At 39.6% G+C, this 23664-nt stretch overlaps 3 protein-coding genes across 3 annotated transcripts in view; 1 reads left to right on the top strand and 2 right to left on the bottom strand.

Moving 5' to 3' along the window:
• Positions 1–6496, top strand: part of LOC149742821 (uncharacterized) — a 29867-nt gene extending 23371 nt beyond the window's left edge. The window contains exons 3-5 of the mRNA XM_089893756.1: positions 3182–3614; positions 3737–4153; positions 4903–6496. Coding sequence (XP_089749882.1) covers positions 3350–3614; positions 3737–4153; positions 4903–5321 — 1101 coding nt within the window. The 5' untranslated portion in view covers positions 3182–3349 and the 3' untranslated portion in view covers positions 5322–6496. The remainder of the gene's footprint in view (positions 1–3181; positions 3615–3736; positions 4154–4902) is intronic.
• A 602-nt stretch (positions 6497–7098) lies between these two features.
• On the bottom strand, positions 7099–10022 carry LOC149742820 (carboxypeptidase B-like). The gene is made up of 12 exons (XM_089893755.1): positions 9887–10022; positions 9463–9574; positions 9316–9385; positions 9179–9249; positions 8897–9056; positions 8551–8751; positions 8281–8391; positions 8007–8210; positions 7860–7946; positions 7693–7777; positions 7439–7551; positions 7099–7253 (listed from the first exon to the last, which is right to left on the bottom strand). The coding sequence occupies exons 2-12, from the start codon at positions 9519–9521 to the stop codon at positions 7182–7184; spliced, it is 1233 nt and encodes a 410-aa protein (XP_089749881.1). The 5' UTR covers positions 9522–9574; positions 9887–10022; the 3' UTR covers positions 7099–7181.
• Positions 9910–22315, bottom strand: LOC149742819 (collagen alpha-6(VI) chain-like). The gene is made up of 33 exons (XM_089893665.1): positions 22159–22315; positions 22017–22099; positions 21168–21751; positions 20941–21094; positions 20462–20573; positions 19963–20084; positions 19531–19681; positions 19168–19407; positions 18821–18945; positions 18227–18464; positions 17894–18034; positions 17115–17305; positions 16839–16931; positions 16603–16762; positions 16334–16502; positions 16098–16275; positions 15645–15776; positions 15347–15455; positions 14833–15020; positions 14466–14675; positions 14089–14254; positions 13776–13820; positions 13437–13566; positions 13124–13297; positions 12506–12725; positions 12194–12295; positions 11793–12128; positions 11676–11729; positions 11477–11620; positions 11363–11423; positions 11103–11297; positions 10474–10646; positions 9910–10367 (listed from the first exon to the last, which is right to left on the bottom strand). The coding sequence occupies exons 1-33, from the start codon at positions 22253–22255 to the stop codon at positions 10245–10247; spliced, it is 5400 nt and encodes a 1799-aa protein (XP_089749791.1). The 5' UTR covers positions 22256–22315; the 3' UTR covers positions 9910–10244.
• Between the last annotated feature and the right edge of the window lie 1349 nt (positions 22316–23664).

Genomic DNA, 23664 nt, shown 5'->3' with positions numbered 1-23664 from the left:
GCAACCTTAGTGTTAAGTTTTCGCTTAACTTTGACTAACGCGAAGTTTCGCAAAAAGCAGTTAACTGGGATTTTACTGGGAAATTCCACAAACTCAGGATTTCTCCTGTTAATAGGAAAGTTCTATTAAGTTTAGTTTTCAAATTCCCAATGTTACACTCCGTAGCGTTGTAATAATTGCCGTAAAGGTTTAGTATCGAAATAGTGTTACCAATTATTTTAAAGCTAACATTGGGGAATCTTTTTATAGACAATTTTATCAATTTTACGGTGTTTGGTCGTAGCTGCACTAAACCGGTTTGCTGCGGTTTGTAGCCGAGACAAACCAATTTAGGTCAATTTTCGAGCTAAGATTAGAAATTGCCGGCTTAGCTGACTGGCCGGTGTTGCGAAATATCGCCTCCGAAGGTTGCGCAATCTTTCCTGTACTGGATGACTCCTTCGTATGGGGGACTTACGGTTTTCCTGTTTGCCGGTGTACAGGCAAATTTCTGCAGTTGCGCAATATGGAAGGTCTGGGCCGCAGCTGTGCGACTCTCTCTTGCATGAATAATTTATTTCAATTGAATTGATTATATGTACCCGACGCATATTAGCAACGAACAATAACCATCCTTTACTTGCCCAAATTCGGTTGTCGGTTGGCCTTCTATCGCAACTCAGCACGACAGGGTGACGCAACCACATATTGCGCAACCTTTCTGTCGCCTTTGTTGCGTTGTGTGCTCCTCTCGAACAGGAGATGTGGTAACGTTTTCATCATACGCCGCTCAAGTGAACATCCCGTCTGTGCGAGAACAATTGCGTCTACGCCACTGTTAATGACGTAATAACTCTTACGAAACCGCCGGCCGGTTTGTCAGCGATTGCGAAATTAGGACCGCGTTCTAACTTCCCCACAAGCGTCATACGCCGCCGGTTTTGTTCTCAGGTCACCTCCGTCAAATTGAATCACCTTCTCGTACTAAGGTTCCGTTAATCTTTATTAATTATCAATTCATGTACACCGAAAACTATTTTTTGCCTTTTTTGTTAGCCTGTACAGTCTATTAACGTGACCTGGTATTACAGCCGGTTTAATTAGGCCTTTAGTTGCGTTTCCGCGTACGTGCTATACAATACACTGTAAAACAGTTCTGTGAAAAGTTTTCACTCCGGTGGCCTAAATGCCTTCTCAGTGTTCCACAGCTCTTATTAAAGCTGTTTTGACAGCTATGATTCGATCTACACCGGCATAATGCATGTGAGGCTGTGTCCTCAGGGCGGGACAAGTTCTAATTGGCCAACGGGAGAAGATGTTATTACGTAAGATTGGCGTTGGTACACACCGCTTTTTCAGATTTAAAGTTCGGGGAACCAGCGCAACGTGTCTATCGTCACGTTTGTGTCGTTTGGTTCCAGATAGAGCTTCGATTTTGTGCATCTGGTTTTACACTTTTACGTTGAAACAGCTGGTGTTTTCGTCATATGTTGCCTAGCATCTTTGCCGCTGTGACGAAACAGTGGTTTCGCAATCGCCGCTACATCGATTGACAGGCCGATATATTGATCGCATTTCCATTCTATTAAAACCGGCGATGGAGCCGATGGCAAGCACTCTACCGCATTCTTGCCAAAAATGATTGTTACACGCTGAAATAATGTCTACCTGTTGTCAACTAGTCAACTAACCTAAAACAATTTGTAATGACATTGTTTCAGAGGTTATCGTCGTAAATTCGTATGCTTTAAAATACAACCAGCAAGGATCAAACACTTGATTTTATGATCGCAGTTTTTCACGCTGAGAATGCCGGCTCTGACGTGGCTTATAATGCCGGTTCGTTCACTGATTGGTCGCTGCTAGTATATCAAGCATCTCATTTTCCTCTCTTTGTCTCTTTATTCTCTTTTAATGAACCAATCTAACCCCTCAATCTAATCCAGGTGTGTTAACTGTACATTGGGTTGTTGTATTGAGTTAAGGCAGTTACGTATTCCAAGAATACCTGCTCGTAATATATTACGAAAAAGTACCGGCCTGCTTAACGTTGGTCATCAACGGCGGTACTCCCGTACATATAATAGGCTTGTGTTTTATGGCTGTATACTGTATAATAGAATGACTGCTTTTGTGCGGTATACTGTGTTGTTTCGTAGCCTGTTCTAAATTTTGCATAGTGCATCCTGATTACGTTTAAAATTGCCTGGAAATTGCATGTGTTCCTAAATGGTGGTGCAACCGCTCAGCTCGTACACAACATGTCCGGACTTGTGCTGTGTGGTTTTTAACCATCTCCCAGTTCCCCATTTATTGTTTTCATTACTCACCCTGTATAAGCTTGTACGACTTCATTGATTGCTTATGGTTTACCTTATTTGCATAGACAAGGGCAAAAATGCAAGGTTGCATTGGCCTCTTTAATCTATTTCTCTTTACCAATGTATGTTTTTTCATTGGTAAGCTTAGCGCAGCATATCGCACAGTGCTGACTGGTGTTTACGTTTGTGTGAGGAATGGATGACCCTACAAGTGGGTGGGTGTCTATTTATTTTGCAACGTGCATGTTTTTCCAACACGTAATCGACATTTTAGTCAATATGGATTACGAAATCCGAAGTTTCACGCCCGGTTACGACATTAAAACGCCAACAACATTTCCATATTGGGATAGGCACACGACATACGAACACACTGCAACGCTAAACTAACATGGCGAAACCCGTTCAACAAAGAAAAAAATAGAAGTTCGACCTATTGATTGTTAGGGTAGCGAATCTGACCGGCGAATAGATACGAAGCTCCCATCTTTCTCTTTCCTTGGATCGAAAAAAAAAACGGTTTCATTTATTATGTTAGGGCGCTGTTTCCCTTTATTGTGCAATCTCCGCCTTCTCTTCTCTCTCTTGTATAAAGAAGGAAGTTAGAATTTCGCAACACACAGCTATCGGATTGCTCAATGTGCTTTAATAATGGTTCTGCCGGGTGTCGCAGTTGTTTTTGCTTTATTTAGTTGGCTGTTTTATGTTTTTTTGCAAAATGAATTTAGCCATAAAACACATTTATAAGATGTACTGAAAGATTTGTAATATATGCACGATTTTCGTTCTGTTTATGGTAAAATTAATCGAGTAAACTCGACACGGTACCCCGCTGACTTGAATGGTTGCGTCGCTAACGCTTTTCTTTTTTCTCACTGCAGCTTGGCCCGACAACAACGGCTAGAGCGGCTTTCAAAGCTTGTTTATCTGTAACCAGCAGACTGCTAGATATTATGAAGCCGTCAGTCCGCTGTGCAGTCAGTACCTATCTGAACGAGCTAGAGTCAACTTGCTTTAACAACTGTGTTATGATCAAGATCGAATAAACCATGGCACCACAGACAGCCAGCACGGGAAACGTGAACCTTATTAACGGACGAAATGCAGTATCTGCAAGTAAAGAACTATTAGATTGCAATCACAATGCTGTAATCAGCGAGAAGGCCGCACAACAACAGGCTACCGTTGGCGCCCCGAACAAACGACCCTCAAACGGGGGCGATGTAAACGATCGTAGTCGTAAGTTAATCAAAAGCTGCTTCACCCATCTCAACACTAACCTCAATGTGCTGGTCATCGGAGCCAAAGGGGCAGGTAAGCGAGTTAAAAATTGTTAACATTGTTATGAAAATTTTAGCTCAAAATTTTGTGTTGAAACTGCTGTGGAAAAGATCTGTTTGTTTGGATTGTTTTAATGTTTGATTTTTGTTTTGCAGGAAAATCTTCCCTCATTAACTCCATGAACATGGCTCTTACACAAGAGTGGAAGGACAGGGCAAAATACTGTCCTGGAAGAAATCATGTCATCGATGAGTGTGTTATGTTCCACAACAAGAAAGCAGGCGGGAAAGTAGTTTTCTGGGACACCCGTGGCTTTGAGGACATTCATGCAGATGATCATGCCATTCTCATTCTGCGATACGTCCTCGAAGGTCGCATCCCAGCCAAATGCATCCCGTGTGTCCTTCTCATGTCCAAAGAGATCATTAAGAAGCGATATCACAAGATCTCAGAGACCAAACGACGGATTGACCTGGTTCTGTTCGTCTCTTCCCTCACTGAGGAGCCCAACACCCGGCTTATGTCACTCACTGAGCAAGCCATCACCACCTCCAAACACACCTGTGTAAACAGTAAGTTTCTTTTATTTTTTGTTTAATAACGGATATTGTACCCACGTACGCGAGTTTAAAAACTAATGTGTCCTAGTTAGTAAATGTTAAATATGCCAGTGGTTTGTTTCCACGATAGTGGTTTGTATGTGTTAAGGTTTATTAGGGTATATCCCTTGGGCCCGTGGCAGTTAAAAATAGACAATTATGAATACTTAGGTATTTTTATATCCCCTGAGACACTGTTGTAATGTGAATTAGAACTTGACACTGCGAAGTCCCATTTCATTTTTGGCTGAGCTTCCGCTTTAAAAGTTTTTTCCACGCTGTAAGGGTGAGGTAAAAACAAGAATTATGTGGATAGGTTTAGCGCAGTTTTTGACACCAGTGTGAAAGTGGTCCACGGGTGATTGTGTATGTTGCGCAGTCAGAGGTGCGAATCTAAAACCGTTATGGTACGAATGTTTGTGCCGCTAAAGCGCTGCGGTCGCCCCGAGCGGGTTGCCGCTGACTTGTTTACGAGCTCGACGAAACGAACTTGATGAACGAGCGCTGGGAAGAAAGGCACGAAGTCGATTGCCGCGTGCACTCGTGCAAACCGACACCGGCCTACTTCTCCCTTTCTTTTCTTTGTTCGTTGACACGAGTGTCGGTGAGCGTTGCGGTTGTCCAATTCTCTCGCTCTCCTTATGCCAATGATGCCGCTCCTTAGCGCCACTTAGTAAACAACCATTCTTTGCCGAGTTTAACCGCTTTGTTTGCTTTCACAGGAGTCCCGATCGTATCGGTTGCAACCAAGAGTGACTTGTTCAACACAGTGAAGCCGGACGAGCTGCACGACTACAGCCTCGAGCATGTCGTCACCGAACGCCGTGATTCCGCACGTGCTTCCCGCCGAAGTCGACTCGCAACTGTGCCTGAAGTGGTTGCAAGTGCAAAGGTGGTTGACAACTACCGATGTGAGCTCGAACCCTGGAGTGACGAATCAGCCAACCCTTCCATGGTCAAATCATCACCTGACCGCGACGCTCTCCTGTTGTCAGTTTGGAGAGAAATCGTTTCGAGAACGGCTGCGTGCGCCGGCAACTCCGACCGACGAAAACGAGCTTACTCCGCATCCTCACGACCAATGTGCCGTTGCCTGCCCTTCAAATTCGACTACATGCGACTGAGAAGTGCTTCTTTCTGACTGGCCGGACACAAAATAAGCAAAAGGCCCCAAGCCAAGAGCTAATATGTACGGACACAAGCGACGCTGCATTCTAAACTGCAAGCGAGTTAAACATTATGCGATTTCGGTTCCAGAGGTGACTACCGCAAAGACAATTTTGCTTTACCCATTCATGTAAAAAGCTGGTGCTCTTTGTACGTTTATTTGCACTCGTGATGAACTGCAACTTATGGCAGTGCGTCCCGCTGTTACACGGATTTCCAGCAAGGACGAGCGTCATCACTGAGCGCTCTAAAAACTCAGGGTGCAACGAAGTACCTCTTGAAGTGTACTTGACGCGAGGGTTGGCAACCCTTCAATTCAACCAACATTTATAGGGACTAGAAAGGTGTCTTCGGGAGGCCACAGCGCCCCTCTTATTGGTTAAGGTGTATATCGAGAGCCCCGTCTAGGTGGCATTGCGGGGCAGTATTATTAGCCATACATTTTCTTGGCTATGATAGCTACAGACTTGCCAGAAGCAACGTTTTATTAAACCCAATCGTATTAGGAAATTGAGTGCCTTTTCACGCACTGGTAAATTTACCCGCTTGCCAATCTATTAAACACAAATCTGTTGGATCAAGTCGGGATGTAAATTAGATCATTGTGCTACCCAACCGTCCTTGCGACAAACTTTTTTTGTGTTCATTCTGTGGTTATTGTAAACATTCAATTCATCTCAGGCTTGGTGATCTCCCTAACGCTTTGAACACAGCAGCCGGGCATCGCCGAATAAAACGTTGCTGATTTTAATAAGAGGCTAAATCAGGCCTTGCATTTGAACATGTTGTTCCACGCTTTTCTCTCAGTGTTCGTTTTCGTGGGCCCTTGCCGCGTTTTATTCAAAATAATTCTTTTCTTCTCTGTACGGTGCAGAGGCTGACGCAAAGCGTCGTTTTATTCTGAAGCTTTTTATCACATCTTAACATTTTAGTGCTGCGTTCTTTTCAATCGAACCCAAGAGATAAATAGCAGTTTAATCTTTCACTGTTCTTACCGTTGTCTGCCTTGTTCAATGATCATTCATTTGAAAAGGTGATCGTTCTAAACGTGTTTCTTTGGCGTTTTTTCACCTCAACATTTGTTAGTACTTATTCCATTTCTGCATTTTATTTCAATACTTAAAACAATAAAAAAAAACTTTATAAAATGTTCAATGTTGCCTTCTTTTACACCCTACTCAGTTAGTATCTGGTTATAAATTTAACAGTAGGTAGTATTCCTTTGTATGGTTTGGTGGGGTTGTAAGACGGGACATCGTTCGCACATTATATCAAATATCCTGATCATGTTTTGAGCAATAAACAACGGTCTATGTGAGTCTTGAGGATACAGTTCTTTAAATGTTGATTGTTTGCCACCAAATGGAACGACAAATTAGAATAAAAAGCTGTCTCCTCTTTTCTCATTTTACTATATGTTTGAATTTTAATGAGTGAGGTTTTCGTGTTAATGAACTTAGAACTGAGACCCAAATTAGCGCATCCCCTTTTTAGTTGCATTTCTGCTTTACTTTACGGACTCACTACGTTATGATATTTGATCGACAAGTGACTACTAAAGTTGCTCTCTGGCGCCACACTGGTTTAATGGTAGAACGGAAACGTGTTTGCCATATGGGTTTTCGGACACAAGCGTAAAGTTGCGTGATTAAACAGCCTATTAAAACAGCACCTAAACTATTACCCAACTACTTAAACTCTATACATTTGTTTCGCTTTCGCCAATGTTTGCGACAAGTGAAACATACAGCCAAGATTTTTCCGTTTTTATTAAATGCATGAAATTAAACTGCACGTTGAATTAAGTTCGTAATTTATTTCTTGAACTGTTTCTTTATAATTTGGTCATCACGTGTTGAGCAATGACGTCAACTGCTGCGTAAGTTTCTTCGCAAGAAGGAGCAATCTGAAATGAAATAAAAAATGATATTTTTTATCATCCAACTAGAACCATGTTTCGTCATTAAACCTTTGATTTTTAGGCATCACAAAACTAAATGTTTGTGGTAACTGAAATACGACCAACTTACATTGCTGCAGTATAGCAATGAAAAACGGAAACATATACAGTTTTAAACATGATGAAAGCACCTGGGATTCTGGTAGTATGAATCCATATCTTCCAGTGTCTCTTAACTCAATGGTATATACCAGTGGTACACCAAAGTCCTTGCTGAAGTCGTCCGATCCTCCGGCAGCAAGGTCTGCCGAAAAGTATTTAGTAATATGGAAGTGCAGAAGCAATACGTTTAATATGCTTTATCTGTCGCATCAGTGTAATAAGACACTGTACTTATTCCTGCATAAAAATATTCAAACGTATGTATGTGAGAATTATAGCTTACACATTGATTGATATCCAGGTCCATAAGTGTATTGTTTTCTGTGTACAGCTTCCAATGCAGCAGCCGATGCTATAGCTATATCGTTCTGTTGATATGTTTAATTAGTGACATAGGATTGGGCGTTTAAATACTTTAATATAGATATAATACGTTGTTTGTGAACTTACATGTTCTTGTTTATTGTCGACGTCCTTCACTGCGTCTGAATATGGGTAAATGTACACTTGGCCGTAGCTATGGAAGGTAAGGTAAGCCTGAAAACAGAAAATATCGGCTGTTTAATTCTGAAAACCGTATTTGTTTATAGAACACACCTGTATTTTACCAGTGTGCGATAGTACAAAGTTTGACAGTTCCTTGGATAATTGTTCCGATGCTACCTCGGGGCCGTAGTAGGTATCGGAGCAAGGATTGGAGCTGGAACCTGGGCCGGACCACTCAGCATCGAAGTTCCTATTTGGGTCTACACCGGTGCATACTGTACCGTAATTGCTGCGCGTCTTTCTCCACATACGATCCTATAAACAAGGCGACAGTTGATAATAATATCATAACTGACATTGAATACCATGATCATTTTTTCCTTACATCGCTCCAGGTGTAAGCGTAACCGTCAACGTTAAGAAGTGGGTATATGACGAAAGTAAGGGCGTCCATCATGCTTCTAACATTTGCGTCAGTATTGTATTGGCTCAGCATCTGTGTTGGGTAAAGGAATAACAAAATTTACGTTTGTTCTCTGAAACGACTTAGCACACCATAAAAGCATAAAACCAAGGAATATTCTCACTGGGATATTTTGTAACAACTTGGGATTTAGAATATGGTTTATCCCATTAATCCACCGTATTGACTTACGCGGTTGACGAAGCATTGGCAGAATGCTGGAGAGATCCACTCACGGGCATGGATTCCACAATCAATAAGGAAAATTGGGTTATTCTGGCTTGAGCCCATTGTAAGTCGGACGATATTTCTGTTTTCTTCAGATTTAGTTGGTGTTTCTACTTTAAGAAGGCTGCTGTATTGGCTTTGCATATCAAAAGCCCAACTTTCAATCTGAGATAAAAAAAATTACATATAGTGATGATGAGGGTAGACCCGGGAAAAGACTGGGATTATTTTAAATCTCATTTTATGGGTATCCATTTAAACTAAAATTCCGTGTTAAACGAACAAAAACATTTTTAAAACATGTTTTCACCTCTACGTCAGTGTGGTAAACGTCGTAATCATACGCTCCAGCATAGGGAGTTTTGGTTCCGGTAAACTGGTGGTCAATTGTATCCTGCACGTCATTTACTTTGACTTCAAATTCCATATTAATAGCTGCAAGTACTCTCTTGGTTTTAAAAAGGTATTCTCTGAAAAGCACAAGACGAAAAAGTATAAGGAATGTGTTAACTGTGCACTACATACCGAAGCATTAAAGTCCTACATACGTACAAGACAAATTAAACCCTGCTGTTCTCCATGCAAAACTTACCGAGGGATTCTTACGTCGACGGGAGAGCCCTCTCGAACCAAACTAGGACTGTCCGGTCTCCAGAAATCCGCCTTAAAAATATGGATATTTGAAACTTGCGTTCAGTTAAGATACAAGTTTATTAAAAAAATCCTTACGAATTCCTCCATTTCGTTGATGGTTATAACATGTTCGGAGCTGGTTGGGTGAAGGGTCAAAACCTGATCACTGTGAGAAAAATAAAATGTGAATCACCTAAATTAAACTAAATGCAAAAAGCAACCATATGCAGTACTGCAATTTACCCATCAAATCTTTTGGCAAAAGCCAATGTCGCCAAGGTGAAAACCAAGAATAGCTTCATCTTTCCGTTAAACGTTGATAACGAAATGCCTATGATATGTTTTCCGCCACATCCTTTTAAAGGGAATGTTGTGGTATTTTAAAACTGCATATAATGTTATGTTTACCACAACTATTTGTATTATCGTGTACATAGGGGAAGTGAAAAAACAAAAAAAAACGTGCACGGGCACGCCACGTGCGACTTTCTCAGGAGTCATGATTATTTTTAATGGTTACACAACCGCCTATGCTTACCATCCTATTCATCAGTGATTACAAACCATGGTAGTTACTCATGCCATGCATTGGGTCTATAATTAATAACCGTAAAGTGCCAGCTGTTAGATTATATTGGTCGTGTTTCTGTTTGCGCTGACGGCTCACCTGTAGGTTTCTCACGCACATAGTGACGTATACAGAATGTTTATTTTTCAATGGTACATTCTTATGCTGAAAAGTAACATGACGGTTTGCAGGGAATGCTGATAAAATTCATTAACATGATAAAAAACATTGACCATTAACGCACGGATTATACACGACGTGCTTGGTTAAACAACTTTATATCGTGGATGTTCCTCACTGCATAAAATATGTAAAACAAGACCGCATCAGAACAAAATATTCGGAAACGTTTTGGAACTTTCAACTATACAGTGTCCACGAACACGCTAATTGGTCAATAAGTGGGAAAACGCAGTGTTTACAAAACGTAAATTGCCTAGACGCCGCATAAAACCAATCAGCCTTTTTCATCGGCACCCCGCGTATTGTAAGCATCGGATCGAACACTTGAGTGCAAGAGGTTGTAAGCAGCTCTGTAGCAGTAATCATTGTCACAGGTACCAGCAGGCCCGGCAGGTCCCTATACAAAGTGTTATGAATATCATTTTTACAATTGCACTTGAACAATAAAGCGATCAGAGGTATGTAATTCATATGTACTGGTCGTATTTATTTAAACAACTTACAGTATATCCCGGTGGTCCCTGACTCCCACGCGGACCTTGGCGACCGCGCGGACCTCTGTCACCCGGCTGGCCATGAACAGTTTCACCTGGGAAACCCCTAGGCCCCGGAATACCCATCGGCCCTCTAATTGATTTTCCGGTCTCTCCTTTATCCCCCCTTTCACCTGTATAACCTGAACCAAAGTAAAACAATTTTACAATTTTTTAAACCGTCAAAGTGAAAATCAAATATGCTATGTTGTTGGTCATAGGTTAGCCACTAGACAAGCTTACTGACTGCTGTTAAGTTATTAGGTTTACTTGGTGCACAGCAAAGTGGTTGGTGCGAATGCCTCTAACCAAGAAGTTAAGTGTTTAAGCTTCATTGTTGCTACCATTGTGGGTATATGTGTCTTTGGGTAAAACATAATGTCAATTGCTCCAATCCAGTGGTAATGGGTTGTCTAAATTGTCAGACATAGAAAAATACAAACAAAATGACATATGTGGTTACTCTAGTCGGCATGAGTTGTTTGAAACAGAACACACCTGTTATAACGACTGTTTTTATACCAAGCAACAATAAAGTAAGTAAAATTAACAATCATTCTTCTATAGCGAATAAGTATAGAAATGCCATCTAACTATACCAGGTCGCCCACGGAGGCCAGGTATGCCTTGGATCCCAGCAAGTCCAGGTTCACCGGGTGGACCTGAGGGTCCTATGGGGCCTTGTTCACCAGAGTAACCTCTTTCACCCCTGGGCCCTGGTGCACCCCGTTGTCTAGTGCCAGAAGATCCAAGTTCTTGCTCAATCATTTTCAGAACAATTCTTGGAAGTTCATCTGGATTGAAGAAAAACAAGGGTTGGTATAAAAAATATTAAGGGTGCTGCATAATTTTAACGTACTTGCCAATACTTCAGATACAACTTCTCTGGCTATTTGCCTCACTCTGTTTTCTTGCAACCCCTGTCAAAAGCTTGGTAAATATTTAATATTTATACACAAGGAACATGTATTACCCGAGTAACACCCTTTTGAACACCATTGACACCATTTCTACCAACTTCACCCTTCTGGCCTTTTGGACCTGGCAACCAACCACCGGTTCCATCTCCAGTTCCTGCCCCATCTCTTCCTGGTGGACCTTGTGGTCCAACATCACCCTTCAGAAATTAAACAAGTAAAATTGTTTGCTGAGTTAACACTTTTACTGCTCACCTTCATGCCTTTTTCCAAAATTGTTCCAGGCACACCAGGCAAGCCATCTTTACCCTGTTTATCAGTAAAATGCTTGTTAGCAATTTGAGCAATTTGAAATAAAACCGCAGTACTCACGTTTTCTCCAGGCACACCAGGTTCTCCACGAATACCTGGGTTACCATCAGCGCCAGGGAAACCAGGAAGCCCATCTGCACCAGGAGTTCCTGATGTGCCAGGTGGCCCGGGTGGACCTGGAGGGCCAGGTGGTCCTGGTGGACCAATTATAACTTGTCCTACATCTGGTGGAACAGGTTCCGTTGAGGTAGTTGTACTTTGAATAGGGTTGGTTGTGAACCAAACGCTATCTGTTGCTCCAATACCCGGCAAATCTGGGTTAATTGTGGTTGTAAGCACTGGGGAAGGAGTTTCTGTTTGAATCTGTAGTGGTGGCTCTACCACACTGCGACGGCACTAGATAAAACATTCTGTGTTACTTATTTTCATGTACAAAGTATAAATTCTCTAAACAAACTTACCCGTTTGTTTTTGTAATTTTTTAACTCGCAACAGAGCTCTGGTTTTGCTATGTCACTTGGTGTTCCTTGGTGACACTTAACCACCATATCTTGAAGTGAATACTAAGAATAAAAACATTGTTATAATTGTTTGAACATTTATCAAAGTTTCTTTTTAGAAATTTAATGTTTTTTTATCACAAGCAAACTTAGCCTACTATTGCGTTATATTACCATATATGACGTATAACAATATTTTTATTTTTGCCCAAACACGCTCCTAAAGGAAAGTAATTATTTCCACAAAGCAAAAATGTTGTGACCACTTTTTACCAAAGGTGCTTTGCCACTTCTAACCCTTCCAAGCATAAAGTCTCCTGTATCATCTATCACATGACGCAATGGTACACCGAGTCGATATGAACCAACATGGCGACAGTCCAGGTGAACATTTACGTCATACCGGCCTATGGCAACTTCCAGCTTGTGCCACTTCTGGTTAAATAACTTTGCAATTTCACGATTTTTCACATTGATGTTTGCACCACCTTTCCTGCAATTCAAATTTACAACTGAGTTAGTAGGAAATTGTTAGCTTTTTAAAAATAGAAGCTTAATGGTATTTTAATCTAAATATCCAGAAGTGCAGAACCTGTTTGGTATTCAACCGTATGTTTTGGGGTTAACAAAGTAGAAGCATTAAGTCTTAAATCTTTATCTGTTTGGTTGCAGGCAGTCATGCTAACCGCTGAGCCACAGTACCAGACACTAGCAGTAATTTGAACACAAATATTATTTAAACATAAAAAATGAAATTTTAAAACATCTTTTTTTTCATATTTTGTTGGTTTGAATCTAATTTTTGCTAAATTTTTGTGTCAGAAGATAAGTTATTACTTCTTAGATATGATAATGCTGTTTAGTCACAGTATTTCATATTAATTTAATTACCTTTTAATTATAAGTGAGTTTCGTGGCCCATTGCAAGATATGGAGAACTCTGTCCCTCCCGATGCATCAGTAAAACTCATGATTTCCCAATTGCTCTTTGACACAACTGACTTCTTCAATTTAATAACAGATATCATTGTAAAGTGGCTTGGGCAACTACTTGGAAAGACTTCTCTGGAAAGCAAAATTTCTTATCTCAATTTTTCACCTATTTGCAGGTTGAATTTGGTAAGAAATCTGTGTTTCTTTCTTTTGTTACCTAATACATATTCCTGTATAAGCTTTGGTGCAAAGACTACAAACGTTAACTTACTTTTTAAGCCTGACCAGGTTGCACTTTCGTCCGTTTATCCGGTAAGCCACATCATCTTCCCTAATCCCTACTATTTTTTTAACTCCTCTTTGAGGAGTTCCAAGTCCAAACGATTCTATGCAGTTTACTCCTTTAAAAATAAGTCCAAGTTAGGCAAACTGTATTGGAATATCAGTTTAGAAAAAAACTGGGAATTTTCTATTTTTGCACGATAATGTAATATACAAAAACAAGGTTACAATGTTTGTCCTTTTTATTAAGAGGTACTATGACATTGGTATCTCCACTAACGAGTTTTATTATCGTTAAATAATGTGCAATATACAAAAAAATGCTCACCTTGAATGTATGTTCTATTTCTTTGAATGGTTGGGCATTTGGAATCTATTGAGCAATAAATATACATTAAATGAAGTCATATAACTTATTTACCATCAGTTGTCACTCATTATGACATGATTGTTATGTTTCATACACTTAATGAACACTAAGTTACCACATAAGTAACTGTGTGCATAATTGGATTAAATTTCCGTTTAATGTTATGCCCGAGGTACTTGCACCCATATAAAACATGTATCTTTAAATAAACCAATTAAAGCCTTTACTACAGCTTATTTATAACGAAACACATGTTTAAAACACCTCTTACCTTGGCAGATCCTATGGACCAACCTTGACCTGAGCTTTTCAATATCTTGGTAATTCTGTACAAACATGGTGTGCTGTGAGGTTGGCAAACTTGACATATCTTCCAGTTCACTGAGCTGAGCTTCACCAACTCCAATGCCAAAGATTTTGATTCCTTCTGTGTGAGCCTGGATATTCAAGAAAATAAAATGGATGTATTTTTTGACATACCTCAAGTAGTTGGAAACAATAAATGTAAGTTTAAATATTTTTAAAATTTGCTGTAAAATCAAATTATTATCATACTTCATATTTATTTTTTTCCTTAAAATACAAGAAATGCCAAGTTGACTACATTAGCCTGAACCCTGAAGTGTTAAAAAATGAATATAGACTTACTCGTTCGGCTTCAGATCTTATATTTCTGTAATCTTGGGCTCTACCATCTGTGATTAACAGCGCCACTTTCAATACATTTGGTCTTCCCCCTCTCTCTGTTGAGAATGCATAATTGGTGACAAACTTGATTGCTTTAGCAGTAAATGTGTTCCCAGTACAATGCTCCAAACTCATAATAGCTTCCCGTAGGTCTTCTCTGTTATCGAAATCCTGTATAAAACAATCTATATAGATATGTATTCAGAGGGTAATATTTTTCAAATAAGTTATTATACTTACTGTTAATTGTGAGTAATTTTGTTGGTATCAACAAAAGTCTGTAAACTGTTAAAATCAAAATATAAAATCAAATATATTGAGTAGTTACCCTTAGATCAAATTCCACAGTTGGTTCATTGCCATACTGTACTAAACCAACCCTAGCTCCTTCTGGCCCAATATCGAAACTGTCAGTTAAATTCACCATCAGCAGCTTGACAGCAGTAAAGTCAGCGTTTGTAACAGAAGAGGAACCGTCAATCAAAAATATGACATCTACTGCGCGCATTCGACATTCTGCCAAATAATTTGTAATCTATTTTTTGGTATCCTAATTATCTATAGGGACAGTGTTAATGAGTTTGAAGCTACGCATCTAAACTAGTTGATACTTGGTTTAAGGTTCTCCATGCTGCTATCATTGTGGAGTGTATTTTTAGCACAACAAATACTGGTTAATGCAGTAACCCAGTGGTGACTGCATATTTTAATTATGCAGAAAAATACATAGTAACAAATAAGCAATCCTGATGTTTGAAACCGAACATATGTATTACAATTTTATTTGTTGTAAAACAGTTTTTTTTAAATACATATATTAATCAGTAGATCTAAATTCAAACCTGGGGCAATGGCTGCACAAATTCCTCTTGATAAACTTTTCTCAATTTTAGGTAATTCTCTAAAGTGACTGACAGAGTAGAAGAAAGACGAATATGGTGCGGTAACAATCTATGTTGGTAAGTTTGTTATGAGTTTCAGGGAACTTTTATAAGAAAAACATTATGATTAAATCTGTTTAAGGCATAGATAATGCATATAAGTTTTATGCACAGTTTCTTGCACTACATAGGTTTATTTATATGTTTTTGCAACTTTCAAATGTGAGTGTAAAATGTAATTCCCCTAAGTTTCTGCCACCTTTTGTATCTGCGTTCGGTTCACTTTAATTCCAACGCAAATAGAGAATAACATGGTACCATCATGCATTAGTTCAGTTGCAGGGTATGTCAAGTCATCCATGGAATTTGAGGCAGTGATTACAAGAACAACCTGTATAAATGACAGCCAGTTTTTATTTTAATTCCAATGGGTCCCAATATGTTTTTATTAGTTTTAAAATATAACCAATGAGACCAATCATATATATTGTACTGTTGACAAGTGTTGGGTTATATAGCCATTTAATATTATTAGGAATATTAGATATATGTAGTTTTAAAAGTGGTTATTCTAATTAAACCATTGTGTTTTCTTCTCTCTATATAGTTTGCAAACAACTGTTTATAAATGTTTTTGAGTGTCAGAAGCATGAACTGTGAAAATGGAATTTATTGTAGTCAGTCACTAGAGGCAGTTACATGGAAAACTTGCCTTAGGAACATTTGGTCTCGGCCCAAAGTTATTATTTAGAAGTTGCTCTCTGACTTCAGTTAAAGCAGAACCGAGTAAACAAGGTGGTTCCCCTGCTACGTCATACTCTGGTGAGAGGTCGGCAATTGCTTGCACAAGCGTCAGTGACGAATTGTGTTGGAGCAGGTTGAAGTTAATACTGAGATAAAAGGAATATTATTTGACGTAATTTGCATCAAAACTACAATGTTGTTTACTTGGTTGAATTGTCGAATTGAATGACGGAAAACAAACTGTTGTATGGACCAACCGCAAACGATGACGCAAGCTCCTTGAGGAATTTCTTTGTGTTAGCGAATGCATTATCCCGGGCGCCAATGGAGGAGTCCAACAAAACAACTAGATCCATTTCGGCTTCAGGGCAAACTGCAGAAATGGAACAATATATCAAAACATACGCATTGCTGAAAACAAGGAAAATAGGCTGTAAAGTAAGTGAGTCCGGAAACGCACGCTTCATTCTTACGTATTCTGTTTCTCTTTCTTCCTTCCCCACAAATTTTCGTCACCAAACTACCACGAATCGAATTGATAGCGTCGAAGTTGCTGACTTTGTACACGTATTTAGTATCTGGATCTGATGCGATTGTTTGCAATTGCGGCAACGACACCTCGCCTACGCCCACCTTCGATAAAAGTTGAAATTTAGAAATAAAAAACAAGTTATTTAAAAACATGGTAGATGAAATATAAGTTACGTACGGCGAAAGTTTTAACATCCGACATGTTGTGCATCAAGGCAGACGCCTCTTGAATCGAGTCTTGCGAAACACCGTCCGTCATTACAAGCAGAACCTACAAATGTTTAAAATATTCCTTACTGCAAAAGGTTAAATTCCACAGATTTAATATGGATAAATTTTATCGATAGGAATTCAAGGTTGCTCTGTGTGTCATCGAAATAGTTTCTGTTGAACTTGTGCAAATATAAAGAAGAAATATTTTCGTGTTTTGAATTGTTTGCAGAGTCAGTTTTACCTTTTTTACAAAGGATCTGGCACCCGCTGCGGGGGTAAAGCTGTTCACACGAGTGAAGTTAATTGCTTCTCCGATGCTGGTACGGCCCTTTTTGTACACGATATCGTCAATGGCACCAAGTATGGAGGTTTTCGTGAAGTAATCTGCCATTGTGAATTCTACATTTGGGTGGTCGCTGTATTGATTGATGCCTGCGCGATAATGAACTTCATGTTATGAAATATTTAACACCCTACACGAAGCTGTGGTGACAGCCTTAATCAATTTGTATCGTACTACAGATTCGCTTTGCTAAACAGAGCTTACTTGTATAAACCAATAACAGTTAAACTATATTCCGGTCGAGTGTTGGGTCACACAGTCCTTATATACTTGCTCAACTGTTTCGCCATTGAAGCTAAAAACAACTCGTAGTTTGCCAATGATCGTTCATTTCTTCAATTAGTTTATGGACAAAGAAACAGGAAGGACAACCCGTTAATGAAATTCAATTGAGACACGGAAATGAGCAATAGTAATAATTTTACGTACGCAATAATCAACGCCGCTTTAAATGTATTAATTGCTGTCTTTCAAACAAGAAAAGTTCATGACGTTTGGAGAAAAAAATGCTAATAGTTCTCCAAAGTTTTATTTAACTTAAAGGAGAAAAAACACAAAACAAATTGAATCTTTATATATTTACATATCCGTTTCCATTCTCATGCGACGTCAGGAACTATATACGAACAAAACCAACGCTTTATTCTTTTATGCACTAAATGATGATGTGCGCTTACCTACTCTGGTCGTGTAATATCCAATCTCAAAGGTAGATGTCAGTGATTTAACCCAATCTTTCACCTTGGCGAAATTAGCTGAGTTGATGCTCGTTGAACCGTCCAGCAGAAATTGCACGTCAAGTTCTATGTTCTCACATTCTGAAAGCCGTTAGGTCATAGTTTAGACATGCGGTGTGTAGGAAAACCTTACAAGATCTAATAATACATGCTCTATATGTTCTCGCATTAATTCAAGTTCTATGTTCTCGCATTAATTCACCAATAGTGGAAAACATTGTCACAATTTAGACCAGGTAGTCTGTTTTGTATCCGCAGACCAATTTCCTATACCTGTTTTCGCAGCGCGAGAGATTCTGGTCACCAGTTCCGAAGCTTGGCTGGGAAGCAAAGTGATATCAGAGTTTACAATCATCACATTTTGTGAAGATGTTGCTATGCTGCTTAACTCTACTTGATCGATTCCTGAACCAATCCCAATACTAAACACTGGAATCTTTAATGCACGAAACTCATTTCCAATGCGTGTGACGTCATCGGTGGATCCCGAGTCAGTTAAATGAACCACTACCTGAAAATATGGGTCCCGTCATCAGTTGTGTTTGAGAAATATAGATCCAAGAACTGGAACGGCAGAATAAACGTGCTATGGGTAATGCAAGTTCGAACATTTACCGAGTTTTCAATGGCATACATATTCGACTGGTCGGTATAACGTAAAACTTCTGGAACACTGCCTTTCAACCTTTTCTCGGTTGGTGCACATACACTTTTGACTTGGCCAAAAACTGTTAACCAAATTCTTACAACATCGCCGCACACGAATGTTTAAAAAGTATTCCTAACATAGTGTATCGAAGTGTACGAAAAACAGCATTATAAATTTCATTGACTTATTAGCGGACGATATAGCTTAAACAAACTCACCGGCTGTGCATCAACACGTAAAGAATTTAAAATATGTTTTAGTGTAAAATTCAAGGCAAACCCCGCATTGGATGGTTCGTCTTGTACGAATGACGTCATGTTATTGATATATTCCAGCAGTTCTCCTGGATTCGGAAACATATTGAATCGGTTATGATATATTATACGTACTAATTACTGTTAAAAATAGCTGCACACACCATCCTCATTGCCCAAATCAAGTCTTTATTGCTTACAACTTGTAAAATTGCCCAAAATTTAATTATATTTATGCTTTTTGATGTAGTCCCTAAAACACGGACTACCCAGTACAATATTTCATTATACACTTATATATTTGCGGTTACCTTTGCGTAAATATTCTTCAAAGGAAAACTCCAACGAGCAAGTGCCACTGTACACAACAATAGACACTCTGGTGTAATGGATTCCTATGAAAAAGCTATCCACTACTTGCTTGACGAATGCGGCAGTGAAAACGTTCGTCATGGTCGCAAGAAACCGAGTGGTGTCAATATCACCACCTTCGTGTTCGGGAATTGACGTATGGATCAAAAATTGGAGGTCGATTAGAACGGACGGTGCCTCTGTTGAAATGGGCGCAATTAACTTTTATTTGTCTTTAAAAACCCCGTATTGCTATACGCTTCATCAGTTGTCTGAATTCGACCAAGGTAATAGCTCTAAATTTCCTCTTCAATAACTCTTACTTGGATGTAAATGTCGACATATGCGATCGATAATTTGTGACTTAGTCGCCGAGAGTTCACTGTAGCTTGCTATTGTTGTCACGTGGTGTGACGCAGGTCGTGACGCAATCATACGAAGCTGTGGCCGACTAACCATCCTTCCTACGCCAATCTGTCAAAAGCAAACAAACATGTATGTACATTATGAAAACTGTTCGCTTTCTGTGGGATATTTCGAATATAAAACTATACTCCTGAAATATCGTATATTGAGTTGTAACCCGATGCTATGTTTCATACTTTATATACCAAGCGTGTTTTAACAACAGCTGTTTTGCTATTAGACCTCCATTAATATGTCCTTTGTTATCGTGATCGAAGAGTCAAAGAAAAAAATGTTTTGATCACAAAAATATGTGTTGTTACTGAAATCTAAAGTGATCGTTTACTTACTGTATACACCAACGCACCCGAGAACCTCAGCTCGTTGAGGATTGTCTGTGATTCTTCGCTATCGTCTACAACGCCACCGTCAGTAACAAATATAATAATTTGTGAAACATTTTCTCTTGAACCTGTGGGACAGATTGTAACTTAAGTGACTTGATATATCAGAGTGGTAATGCAAAAAGCATTCTAAACAATAAATATTTTGAGTAGGCGGGTAATAACAGATATTGTGTCGTAGTGGCTGCCAAAGACTTTGTTTTTGCCTTTTGTGAACCTATTGCTTGTGCGTCAAACGACCCCCCGAATGAGTCAGAATTTGCGGTTAAAATGTAAGTATATTTCTTCGTACAGAATAATCGAAACTGAACAATCGGCTGCATGCGCCGTGCTATGGACGTGGTTTACCCATAATAATTGGCACGCTGAATCAACAGGCACCAACGCGAAACTTTTGCTGTAAACACCACTCGATCACGCCAACTAATCACCAGAGTAAATTTACCGTATTGCGCGGTGAGAGATCGTCGTAGGACTTGCAGAATCGCAGCGTACGGACCGGATTCTCCCCCGATTTGAGTCACGTTTGAAATCGCTTCAAACACTTGCGATCCATTCTTTTGCAGAAGGAAAGGTCAAAGTTAAAACTGTTTGTTTGAGCTGTCTAAATGATGCGTATGCGGATCTATCGGCAGAGAAATGCCTCGCAGAGACAAAACATATCAAAATTGTATTTAAAGTTATGTAAAGTAGGACGGGGGAAGATGGGACACTTTTTCATTCTATTTTCTCGTTCCATTTAGTAGTAAACAAAGAAAATTCAAAGGTTTATAAACCGTACCATTTTTACGACTCCCACACTGGTTTTACTTGTCTAAAACAAGGTCAGGATATTTGGATATTATGTGGTAAAGTATTTGGATATTAAATGATTTTGTTGTGTGTTACACCGACAAACTGAACACATCAAGTCATTTTAAATACCTGGAAGGTGTTCAAATCAAATTCTGTATGTGGCTCGTCACCGTACTGCATCATGCCCACCCTCGTGAACTGAGAACCAACTGTGAACTGTTCTGTAATATCTCGCATCCACGTTAATGTGGTGGAAAAGTCATTGGGACTGATGGAGCTTGACCTGCGCAATGTAACGAAAAACATGTTGTCTTGTAGTGTGTAAAACAGACAACTATTTATAAACGTAAAGGTACCCGTCAAGCAGGAACAATAAATCATGATAAGCTGTTCTGCATCCGTGGATAGCAGCGTCGCATAAGCTTTTCCCAACATCGTTGTCTATCACCAGCAATCGTCCAGCATTTTCTATCTTGTGCATTTGAGCCACATGCATGCTTTTCAGAGACATGATCCCGGCTCGAGTAATCCCAATCGCAATAATGGTAAAATCGTAATTGCACCCTCTTGATTCTGTGTTGAAGCACGACAGGTTTTGTGGAATGATATCAGCTGAGCCACCCGCTGATATCACGATTATAAGTTTAGGAACAGCTTGCCGTCGGTCACTACAACTAGTCCGGTTTCTCGCCATGTTGAAGACGTTATCACACACGTGTTGAACAGCGTTTCCAACTCGACGTCTCCCGCCCAATTGCTTTATCCCAGAAATAATATTGACCACGTCACTTTTCTTCAGCGAGTGTGTCCCATCGCCGTAGGAAAAGTTAATATCAAACAGCGAGTTGTACGTAACCACATCGTGACCATACGCGCTGATGGATGGCCGTACGGTGTAAAAACTCACATCGTAAGCTTGTACTACTCTCTTCACGAAGTTCTAAAAAAGTCAGGGATTCGGTTACATATTTAAATTCACGATTGTCATACAGTAGGGTGGGGGAAGATGGGACACTTTTTTGTTCTATTTTCTCGTCACATTTAATAGTAAACAAAGAAAAATGAAATAATTATGAAACCATATCGTGACGACTCCCATAGACCGTTATTAATTGTTTAAAACACTATCAGGATATTTGGATATCATGCGCTAAAGGTGTCCCATCTTCCCCATCCTACTATATATATGAATGTTTCGTGCCCACCTTAAAATGACGCAAAGATGAATACGACACATCAGCTGAAGAATCGATGAGAAATGCAACATCTAGGGCCGATGTCTTACAACCTAATAATTTAAGATATCTTTATAAATCTAACCGAGAAAACAAGTAACCTCAGACTTACCAGGTGCTAACCTTCTGATAAGGGCTTCGTCGCCTGGCACTGCGCACACCAGCAAGCCAAACAACAAACAAACACGGGAAAGTGTACCACTAATCATTACGATAATATACAATCATTGCCCTGTAAAAAAATCAGGAAATATTAACGATACAACCTCCCTTTGAAACAGGATTTGATAAAAACTTATGCTTAAGCGTGTATATAAGCTTCTGCCCTTCTTCTTTTACTTAATTACATCATCAGGAAACTGGGTACAGGGTGTGCCACTTAATCCTGATTAATACACCCATAACATGTCACTGGTGTAATCTGGTAGTACTAATCAATTATATGGCTCACGAGTAACCAACTTAACAGCTGCAGATGCTCGCACTTGACAATGTTTGTTTGCATACAAAAGAGTAACGAAACCCTGGCAAATCACACGGTTCACATCTACACAGCCTCAAATTATAACTCACAAACCGCAACAGCCTGGCCAGAATACGCAACTGCTAAGAAACGAGAGAATTTGCTTCGTAGCGATCACGGCTGTTTACAAATTCGGTTCTTTCCTTACGATTCCACAGGCAAAGCCTTTTTTCTTAAGAAACACTGAAAGGATCAATAAGGAAACCTCATTGTCAAATGTTTCTTCCTAAAAGCTGGGTCCTTCCGTGTCTTATGTAATAACAATATTTTACACGCCACTTTTAAAAACAGTTAGATCGGATTATTTTTCCAAATCGAAACTGAAACCTTGTTGGTATTGCAGTTATTCCTTTCCTGATAAGATTCCTATAACATTACACTTGGCAGGAAACCGACATATTGTCGGCTAATAGCACAGACAAGGTAAATACCTCAGCCTACCCTATCCCGATGGCCTAACCGAGTCGGAAGTAATATTAACACAGCAACTTGCTAGTCTATAGGTGAAGCCGTTTGAGGATCTGACTGGAAAATCCTGCTTTTGTGTCGCTGCAGAGCTCCGCGAATTGCTGTAAAACTTGATAAACAAACTTCTATTCTCGTTCCTAATCGCCAGTACGGCAGCGAAAGCCATAGAGCTATACATCACGTTCCGAATACAAGGTTCTATAGCACCAGCCACGTTCAACAAATATTCACTATTGTGAGCGGTGTATATTACGCTCGACTTACACCCAAGCCGGAAGTAATAAAACTACACGCAACAACTTGAACAGATACCAGCATGTCAGCATATATTAAAATATGATACCAACAAAACCTCAAGCAATGTTGACCAACTGGGTGGCCTGGAGCAGCATATCGCTCGTGTTGTCGAATCTCGGTAATTAATTTTCTCGGTTAATAAGTAACCGCAGTTCAATGAGGCATTCCGCCTTTTTTCATTGGTACAGTTTCTCCTAATTTTCTGATAAAACTTTGTATATTTGGCCTTGTTTTACAATACTTGCTATCTAAACTTCAAGCCCTCTCCAATAAAAATGCCAAAGATAATTTACTTTAAACCAAGTGTATTGCTTTAAGAGTTTCTAGCAA

This window comes from Ciona robusta, chromosome 1, assembly GCF_009617815.1.
Source record: "Ciona robusta chromosome 1, ASM961781v2".
In the NCBI taxonomy this organism is placed as follows: Eukaryota; Metazoa; Chordata; class Ascidiacea; order Phlebobranchia; family Cionidae; genus Ciona; species Ciona robusta.
The sequence above is the reverse complement of the archived record's forward strand: the minus strand, read 5'-3'. Positions and strand labels throughout refer to the sequence as shown.

What these genes read in the sequence shown, in the direction of transcription:
- LOC149742820 (XM_089893755.1), bottom strand. Translation starts at nt 9,521, where the DNA reads ATGAAGCTATTCTTGGTTTTCACCTTGGCGACATTGGCTTTTGCCAAA. An exon ending in GTCGACGTAAGAATCCCTCG is followed by an intron (nt 9,057 to 9,178) that starts GTAAGTTTTGCA and finishes TGTGCTTTTCAG; the next exon opens with AGAATACCTTTTTAAAACCA. An exon ending in TCATACTACCAGAATCCCAG is followed by an intron (nt 7,254 to 7,438) that starts GTGCTTTCATCA and finishes ATTTCATTTCAG; the next exon opens with ATTGCTCCTTCTTGCGAAGA.
- LOC149742819 (XM_089893665.1), bottom strand. Translation starts at nt 22,255, where the DNA reads ATGATTAGTGGTACACTTTCCCGTGTTTGTTTGTTGTTTGGCTTGCTG. An exon ending in ATCTCTCACCGCGCAATACG is followed by an intron (nt 20,085 to 20,461) that starts GTAAATTTACTC and finishes TCTGTCCCACAG; the next exon opens with GTTCAAGAGAAAATGTTTCA. An exon ending in CAATTCGACAATTCAACCAA is followed by an intron (nt 16,276 to 16,333) that starts GTAAACAACATT and finishes CTTTTATCTCAG; the next exon opens with TATTAACTTCAACCTGCTCC.